Source organism: Cicer arietinum, chromosome 1 (genome assembly GCF_000331145.2).
Source record: "Cicer arietinum cultivar CDC Frontier isolate Library 1 chromosome 1, Cicar.CDCFrontier_v2.0, whole genome shotgun sequence".
In the NCBI taxonomy this organism is placed as follows: domain Eukaryota; kingdom Viridiplantae; phylum Streptophyta; class Magnoliopsida; order Fabales; family Fabaceae; genus Cicer; species Cicer arietinum.
The window spans coordinates 4,632,290-4,642,343 of NC_021160.2; the positions used below are offsets into that span (position 1 = coordinate 4,632,290).

The 10,054-nt window shown below is 30.6% G+C and overlaps 1 protein-coding gene and 1 pseudogene across 1 annotated transcript in view; both read right to left on the reverse strand.

Moving 5' to 3' along the window:
- LOC101495911 (probable 1-deoxy-D-xylulose-5-phosphate synthase, chloroplastic) overlaps positions 1-5,405 on the reverse strand; it is a 6,371-nt gene extending 966 nt beyond the window's left edge. The window contains exons 1-9 of the mRNA XM_073370564.1: positions 5,020-5,405; positions 4,345-4,473; positions 4,080-4,244; positions 3,825-3,975; positions 2,959-3,230; positions 2,460-2,733; positions 1,067-1,374; positions 323-604; positions 3-20 (exon numbers count right to left, since the gene is read on the reverse strand). Of these exons, the coding sequence (XP_073226665.1) occupies positions 3-20; positions 323-604; positions 1,067-1,374; positions 2,460-2,733; positions 2,959-3,230; positions 3,825-3,975; positions 4,080-4,244; positions 4,345-4,473; positions 5,020-5,163 (1,743 nt within the window). The 5' untranslated portion in view covers positions 5,164-5,405. The remainder of the gene's footprint in view (positions 1-2; positions 21-322; positions 605-1,066; positions 1,375-2,459; positions 2,734-2,958; positions 3,231-3,824; positions 3,976-4,079; positions 4,245-4,344; positions 4,474-5,019) is intronic.
- Positions 5,406-9,437: 4,032 nt separating this feature from the next.
- LOC101496242 (1-deoxy-D-xylulose-5-phosphate synthase 1, chloroplastic-like) overlaps positions 9,438-10,054 on the reverse strand; it is a 9,114-nt pseudogene continuing 8,497 nt past the window's right edge.

A 10,054-nucleotide genomic window follows, 5' to 3' on the forward strand; every position in this document is an offset into this window, starting at 1 on the left:
AAAATCCTACCTTTTCCAATCTGTTAAGATGTCGAAATACAAATGTTAATCTTGTTTGCCGAAACTGTTTTCAAGAGAAATATTACCAATACACTATCTAACGCACTATTGTCAACACACTCTCAATTATGAGTCTTACTACTTTGGGAATGGATCCAACATGATTTAGTGGGATCCGTGAGAATTTCTTCTAATAATAATAGATAAAGTATTTGTGTTGAAAATGTTGTGTTAGAGAATATGTTGCTGACACTTCTTCCTAATCATCCTCATAAGAATATAATTGTGAAGTATAAAGATGGCCATAATAAATCTAACTCACCTCAAGAGGAGTGCCTTTATTCCCTTTTGGTAGTTCGACACCAATTCCATTTCCCCTTGGATATCGAAAACAACTAGGTCGATCATTAATGGCAGCTGCAGTAGCAACCATGTGGAAAAGCTCCACTTCGTCAGAAGGAGCCATCACCACCATGTTAGGGAGACATGCCATAAATGTGACATCGAAAGAACCCGAGTGTGTTGGACCATCTGCTCCAACTAATCCAGCTCTGTCCATTGCAAATCTAACAGGCAGCTTTTGCAAGTCCACATCATGCACCACCTTGGAATAGACATGAAATATATACTTAAAGCATTACTTACTAAAGTTAATGTGAGAAATATACACTAAGTGTGTATTCAATTCTGGTAAATATTGATTTTGAATGAACTGATTATGTAAAATTGATTATGGCTAAAAGTGAGTTGAAGGTAAAGTGATTTATGTTTGAATACATTCATGTAAAAGTGATTTGAATTACAAATTCAAGACTAAAAATCAATTTTAGAAGCAAAAACTCGAAATTCTAGCTACTTAGAATCAATTCTAGAAGATAAATCAATTATACACCAGAACGGCCAAACAAATTCTATACCTCAAGAATCAATTTTGCCTCCTCCAAAAATGGAACCATAAATACACTAATCCTGTCTTGACATCATTAAGGTATAGTAATAGGGAATCCAAAAAATATCTAAACTATGAAGGATATATGTACTTGGGAGAGTTGTTATCAGATCTTACCTGGTCATAAGCTCTTTGCATGAAGGATGAGTAAATTGCGCAAAAAGGCTTAAGCCCTTCACAAGCCAGACCTGCAGCAAATGTAACAGCATGCTGTTCTGCTATCCCCACGTCAAAGCATCTTGCAGGGAAACGGCGGAGGAAGAGATTCATGCCAGTTCCGCCTCCCATTGCAGCATGGATTCCAACAATGTTTTTGTCAGCTTCTGCTTCTGCAATCAAAGCCTCAGCAAAGTATGTTGTGTATGACTGGGTGGGAGCCTTGGCCTTGAACTGTTTTCCGGTAGAAGGATCAAACTTGGTAACTCCTGCAAAATTAAACCATGTTACATATACCTGTCATGAATATAGAAAGTCAAAGATCGATTATACTCTCCATAGAAACTGTGTTTTCTAGACAAATAATTACATAGATATGATCCTTCAATTTTCTAGGTGATTAACTGTGTTTCTATCAAGGTATAGTAATTGACAGTATCACTTAAATTTTGAACTTAAGGCCTAAGTCAAACCTAGGTCATATCTCTAGGCAACGAGGTACAAAACCCACCACAAGTTCCGACAATGGATCTAGGATAGATCGGTACCATCATAGAATTTGGGCTTATGGCCTAACTTCGTCATACAAAATCAGCTTGTGAGGTGAATAATACCCACCACTAATAAGCACTACTTATGTTATGCCTCTTGGCAATGTGTTACTAAATCCACCCAGCACAATGAAGCTGCAAATTGCAATTAAGGCAGAATTTCCAAAAGCAACTATTCATAGAATGGGTATTGAATTGAGACTCAAATCGTGAATCGGAAGACCTATTTTCTAAATCCTAAATCAATTATTATAATGAATCACAAATTGTCAATAGAAATATGACACTTTTTAAATAAAAAGCAAGTGGCATAAGCAAACAACACATCAAAGCAGTAAGTTGACCACAAATAAGAGAAGAAGACAGGAGGATAGAGGGTGTGAAACCTAACACACATTTTGGAACCCAGGCAACCCAACCCGACCTGTTTCAACGTTACACCCGCAATGGAACACAAATCATGCAATTGAGGGGAAAATAGTGATTCATAAGATTCATCCGAATGAATAAAAGTCCTATCGCATTTCATGTCCGAAATATATACACACGCGAATTTGTAGCAATTGGTTCAATTTTGTTTTCAATCAAGACACGAGTCACATATATAGTGAAATATTGATAACTACGATGCAAAGTAAATAGATATAAAAAATCCTAAACAGAAGTAAGTAGGTTTAAAGTTTATATCTTTAATGGATCAAAGATATTTGGGTCAATCTAAGGTTGAATGAGCAATAAGTGGTGAATTTATGAGGTGAATCATGTTAATGAGTGACAAAATAAAATTGTAATGCCTCTTTTACCATGGTACTTGTCTGCTGCTTTTTCTGCATACGGATATCCGCGGCCTTTTTCAGTGACGACATGGATTAGTACAGGACCAGTTGTCTTAGTACTCTTAACTTCTTTAAGAATGGCAACGAGATCATCAATGTTATGACCATCAACAGGACCAATATAGTAAAGTCCAAGCTCTTCAAATAGTGTTGATCCAGAACCACTGATCATGCCGCGAGCATACTCGTCAACTTTTGCAGCCAATTCATGCATAGGACCACCAATTTGTTTAGTTACTCCCTGCATAAATGTCATTTTTATACAGAATCAGTTTCACCAAACCAAACCAGACCGAGACATCCAGATCATGGTTCAACTGGTTTAAACTGCTCAAACTAGGATGAAACCATGATAGAACCACACATATAACAGAGCCATAGACAGCGTTTGTTCATGTTTAGATCGGTTTTAAAGACATTGTGTGTATGGTCCTTCAATGATAGACTTGTGAATTCTAATGCTCACCTTGGCAACCTCTCTCAATTCTCGGAGAGGTCTGTTTGATTGTAACCTACTGAGAGCACTGCTCAAAGCACCAACAGGTGGTATTGGACCATCAAGATTAGCAGTAGGTAGAGAGACCTGTTTATTGTCATTTAGAATAACAATCATGTCGGAATCAAGATAACCGGCATTGTTCATGGCTTCATAAGCTTGACCAGCCGTCATGGCACCGTCACCAATAATTGCAACTACATTATTCTTTTCTCCCTTCAAATCCCTTCCAACAGCCATTCCTGTTTGTGCGGTAGAAGAGTCAAATCACAAAACCAATTGTGCATTAATATGAAGAGTCATGAATATAACTTTTTGTTAGAGAGGTTATTTTTTCACAAATTAGAATCAACTGATTGATTGATTGATTGATTGATTTTCAAAGTTAAGAATAAATTCATATCTAGGATCCAAATCAATAAATGGTTGTTATGGCAGAGCAGAACCTTGAATCACATAATCAAACATAAGCAGCAGCACAAACAAGGACAATCTCTAATTAAGAGATAAATGCTCATAACCTATAAAGCACTGACGCGTACAAGGACATCAGACACGACATTGGCACTAACACTTAAACGTAGTCATCAATAATAATTTGAGAAAATTGAAGTAATTAAACGTATCCACACGTGCCAGTGCTGCACAAGTGTCAGACACGATTTCAACCTGAAATGTTTGGTGCTACATAGTAGCCAAAACACTAATGAGTAGATCTCATATCATCTTCAAGTTTCAGTCTTCATGAAATAATTCACTAACTAATTCTTTATATAATTAAACTATAGTCTGAATTTTTTTACCTGTAAACATATAGATAGGAATAAAATAAATACCTAGCCCTGCAGATATTGTTGTTGAGCTGTGACCAGTTCCAAAACAATCAAATTCACTCTCGGACCGTTTTGTAAACCCACATAATCCATCCGTCTGCCTTAGTGTATGCATCTCTTTCCTTCTACCAGTGAGAATTTTATGAGGATAAGACTGCAACATTCACACAAGTTTGTATAATTAAGACTAGAAAATCAACTAGTACTAACTACTAATACCAAAGATTATTTTTGAAAAAAATAATAATAACAACCAACCTGGTGACCAACATCCCACAAGATTTTGTCTTTAGGAGCATTGAAAACATAGTGAAGTGCAATAGTGAGCTCTACAACACCAAGGTTTGATCCCAAATGACCCCCAGTTTTAGAAACATTGAAAATAACATCCGAACGCAGCTCATCCGCAAGTTGCTTCAGCTCCTACATCATCAATAAATGATCTAGTCATTAGATTCAAATTCTCATATAGCCATGATACTTTTTCCATAGTCCATAATAAGTATATGAGTTGTTATTGTACCTTGGTAGAGAGATTCTTCATATGAATTGGATAGTTTATGGTATCAAGTAATGGTGTTGGTGGTCTCTGAGAATGATACTCCCCCATTTCTGATAGTGATGCATACACTCCAAATGACTTTTTCCTTACCTAAATCCATTCAAAATAACACATGCATGCATTTTTTCAGAATACAAGTCCCATCTCAACTTTGATGATAGAAAATAACATAAAAGAAAATATTGAACATTCTTTTTTAAATTTGTAAAAACTAAAGAAGACAACAAAAAAAACTATGATAACTATGAAACTGAAATATGAACCAAAGAAAACAAATTAAATTAAACTTTTTAGTGAGACTAAATTGATCAAGAGTATCAAGTTTGAACCTTAGTTAGAACAACTTTGCATCATACTTTACTTATCAAACTCGATGTTTAGTAACAAAGTTTGGCCAAGTATGCCTAAATCTCCCACTACAGAGTAGCTGTAGTTCAGTCTAATTGTCAGGTGAAAAGAGATAGGATTTACAATTCATACCTAACAACTTACCTCTCAACCGAACTCCAAATTAACATGAAAAAAGGGATTAAGACAAAAAAAAAACTTGGCATCAAGGGTATTCCTAAACTCACACAATAAGTTTGAATTGTGGTGAAGTAAATGAATAATAGTAGAACAATTCATCGTCCTAACCTGGTTGAGTCTGTGGTGTGGGTGACATAGAAGATCTGCAGCACCCCATTGATAGTTAGAAGAAGCAAGAGAAGTTGTTCTTCTTGAAACTGTTGTTTGGCTCAAATGAAGAGGGAGTGTGAATAATGTGCACATTAGAGCCATTACAGAACAACAACAACACAAACAAAAGAGAGAGAAAGAGATGAATGAATGTGTCACTATTTAATTTTATTAAAGAAGATGAAGGTGCAGGTACTTCATGCTACTACTAATAGTGGTATTAAATGAACTAATAATAAATTAATTGAATGACAATGAAAATTAAGGAAAGTGGGACTTGTGTGGTGTATAATTAAGTTGAATGAAAGGAGTGTGGCTATGACTAAATAGTTGAAATTGAAAGAAGCCTAAATTTTAGTTTGTCTGAGATTTATTTTAATAATATACAAAAAATGTGTGTGTTTGTGTGTCAATCATTCATATGTTTGTGTTTTGAGTGGAAAGTGTTTGGTTTCGTTCACTGGGCCACGTCACTGGAAATCACTAGTGGATATGGTCCCAAATAAAATATGATGTGTTATGGAACTTTAATGATAATATTTAATTAACATTTAATTCAATGTATCAAAAAAAATATATTATTAAATAAATCATAATAATAATTCAATATTATTATTTTTTAATATAATTTATTTATTTTAATATAATTTTATAGAAACACTTATCTTTATAACTATAACATTTTGACTCTACAGAGAAAAGGTTATATAAGATATTGCTAATTAAAGGAATTATCTTCATTGTAGATGGTCTTAAAACTTGAGAAAGCTTCATATGTTTAATAATCATGAAATAAATAAAAAATAATTCATCAATGGTATCATAATGTAATAATTTATTTTAAAGAAAATATTATTTGTTTAAAACTGTCATAAATAATAGGTGCATCTAATATAGACTTCTAAAAGTTCTTACTATTTTTAGTAAATCAGTTAAATTTATAACACATAAAAAAAAAAAAAAAGAGAAATGTAATATTTTATTAAAACATACTAAATTTTAGTGAGAGTCAACCTTTGGACTTTTTCTGAAAGTCTATATTAGATGCATCCATAAAAATTTATATTTTGTCAACACAAAAAGACAAAAATAAATTTATATTAAAAAAAATCAATTGTATCTAGATTAAATAATTATTCGAAAAATTGGAGAGTTGAAATTGGAGATTTAACAGGTTGAGCGAATAAATTGTGAAGAGAAAAAATGCGACAAAAAGAATGTTATGAAACAGAAAATGATAAAATAAAAATAGTGAATTTTATGTTTGATTTAAGAGAAAGATAAATTAAATAGAATTGAAAAAATACCAGTCTCATTTTCTTTGGTTGGTTTGTAATAAAAAATAAATAAATATAACTGCCTTTTTAACTTAAAATATTACACAATTATATTGCATGATGTTCCTTTATCTTTTATTCTAATTAAAGCAACCATTCAATTTAATTTAATAATTTTAATTTAATAATAATAATAATAATAATAATAATAATAATAATAATAATAATAATAATAATAATAATAATAATAATAAAACAACTCCAACTTGTAAAAGTAGACAAATTTCACACAGTTCCTTTATCTTTTATTCTAATTAAAGCAACCATTCAATTTAATTTAATAATTTTAATTTAATAATAATAATAATAATAATAATAATAATAATAATAATAATAATAATAATAAAACAACTCCAACTTGTAAAAGTAGACAAATTTCACACAATTCATATATAGTAGATAAGTTGCAAAATACAATTTTCGCAAGTCACACAATTCACACAAGTTTTTAGAATTTAACACAATTCAATCAAATAAAATATATCCATTTTACAATTTTCATCTTTGACGAAAACTTTCTTTTTAACAGACGCATCGAGCTACTCGATTAGCTACGGCACCCGGTGCATTTCCTCAAAGGTGTCCTAAAGTTCCTCCACCGAATTGGAGTACGGAATCATCTCCAAAGATCTCGGTCAAAGCAGGCATATATGCCAAATGTGACTACCCCCTGAATTTTTTTATTTTAAATATTATGTCACTAATAAAAAAATGCATATGTTAATTAAAACAATTAAAAAATAGCATCACAAAGGTTAGCTCATAGTTAAGTACTAGCTGTTAATTAGAGTTTGTTTGTTAGAGATTATTTAATTTATCATTTTACATCCGATAGTTTATGTATCTATAAATTTATAAATCTGAAGAGAGAACAAATTGACGAAAAGAGTGGGAAATGTCGAAATGCGATGTCACTTGAAAAAAATTACAAAGGGGAGAGAAAATACGAACTGCGATGTCAATTCCTCGTACAAAAAATTGTAGAAATATTTGAATATATATATAAAAAAATTAATAATATATATATATATATAATTTTTTTTAAATAATTAAAGTAATCACAAAATAAATTAATTAACTTCAAAGAAAATCAATTTATTAAATAAAAATCAATTATAAAATCGATTGGTTGTGTGTTTCTCAATTGGAAATGTTTTATTGGATATGATTTTGATATTAACCTAACCATCAAATATCTAGCAGGAAGCCAAAGACAAGTTAGGCTACGAATTTATGCCTCCAATTTTTTGTCTTAAAATTAAGCCTCCAAATATAATTAATAATATATTAAAGTGGTTTATTTTTTAGTCTTCTACATATGTTCAAACACACGTTTAAATTAGTTTATCCAAATATATAAAATACATTTTTATTAATTCAGACAAAAATTTAATTTTTTCTATAAAAATATAGACGGGAAAAGAAAGTTTACTATATTAAAATTTCATAATAAACATAAAAGAGATGCATTTGCTCAACCGTTTAAATGGAATAATTGTCGGGGTTTGAGCCTAACAAGACTATTTTGGTATCCATTTTACCATTTTTAATTAAAAAATTGTGAACATTGTTTATAAAATAACAAATGGACATTGATTACTTTTATAAAAAATTTGGATATTGATCGTAACTAAAGCTCTCAATAAAGTTACAAAATCCTAAATTTTCTCTAAAATTTTTCATAGTAAACGATTAATAATATATACTTTCTATTGAAATAAATTTTATCAAATCCTCGGCCAATTATTTTATTATCGAAAAAATTTGAGAAAATAATTGAAATTTGTTTTTAAAAAATGGGTTCATAGACCCATAAAATTTTAGAATTATTTTTTTTAGATATTTTAAACTATAAATTTTTTGACACCTACCAAATACAAATTGGCCCTAAGTAAATTTATGAAATTGACAAATATAATTATAACACACAGTGGAGATTTTTGGCGTTTTTAAAAATAAAGAGATGTACAATTAGTTCTATAACTATTGTTAAGATGGCTATAATGATGTTTATTTATTTATTTATTTTTATTTACCATATTATGTAGTGAATGGAAACATTTTATAATACTCAATTGATTAAAAAAAAGATTTTACTTTAATTATAATTTCTCCTAAAATCTTATTTTAATTTATTGACAATATAAACTTTTTATGTAAATAGTATATAAAAATTAAATTTTTACAAATATAAATTTCATAACAAAAATAAAAAACTTTTAATAAAAAAATTTGGTGCATTTTTAATAATTTTTTTTTTGTTTCTTACTTTAAAAAAAATCTATCTCAAATTTCGCTTTAAGCTACAAAAAAATGTTGGGTTTGCATACTGTGGACAGATTTTAATATTTGATGAGTGGAGGGACACGTTAATTCCTAACATATGCTCTTCAATTGCTGTCATTATATTTTTCCAAACTTTATTGGTGTGCACTACCTTGCAAACATTGGGCATACCTTATGCCATAAAAAAATATCACAATCAAGCACAAATGTAAAATAATGATATAATGAAAGCTAAAATAAGCTTTGAGAAGTTTAAAATTCAAGCCACCAAATTTGCACAATGGTAACAATGGAAAGCATAACAAAGTCGTTGGCATCTTCGGTATTTCTCATCAGTTCATTAGACAAATAAAAAGTGGATGAAAATATTTTATAGTTCTTTTTTGTGTGATAGAGATAAATAGAAAATGAAGTATTGAATAAATATATAAAAATTTATCTTTAAAATTAATCAACATTTTATCATTTTTCTTCTCTTTCTCTCTTATATATCTTACTCTATCAAACCGATTACTCTCTTAATTCATCAATTCTTTTGAATAGTAGAAGATTTTCTAGACTTAGATTCAGGATTTTTATTCTCACATATATTGATACAGTTTTATCAAAAAATATTTGTAACCTATTTGCTCTACTCTTTTTTGATTGAAAATCCAACTTTGTAAATTGCATACGTCCTTAGTCGGTTAGTCGTCATCTTACTAGTAGAAAATACTTTGTAGTCAATTATAACTAGTTGGTGTGGGTAGACAATTTGCATTATTCACTCTTATTATTATTATTAAATGCTAACAAATTTGTTCTACACAAAATTGTAGGGAATGAATAAAACTGAATCCCTATTCATTTGTAAAGTCATGATCTCTTGTGCCCCTCTAGTTTGTCCAATAATGTTGAATACTTTTTGCTGCTATGTGAGATGGTGTAAACCCAGCTAAAGCCATTTGGTCCCCAAGTGAACCATGGTCAATATAAGTATCAGGAAGAACCAATGGCCTCCACTGCATAAAAAACAAAAACATTTGAGTTTTCAGCATCTAGTCAAAATTTAGTCAAAATTTTAAATCAAATAGATCAAATTTACATATGAACTTTTTGTTATATTTTATTTTGGACGGAGTAATACATAAGACATGTAAATATTTAAGGACATATATACCTTTAAGTTTCCATCAAGAAGACCATGAAGGGCCATGAATTGAGCAACATGAGATCCAAATCCTCCTACTGATCCTTCTTCCACAGTAGTCAGAACCTCATGCGATTTGGCTAGTCTGCGAATGAGGGAATGATCCAATGGCTTGCAGAAACGTGCATCGGGCCACTGTTACACGTAAGCCATGATTTTCCAACAATGAAGCTGCAGCAAC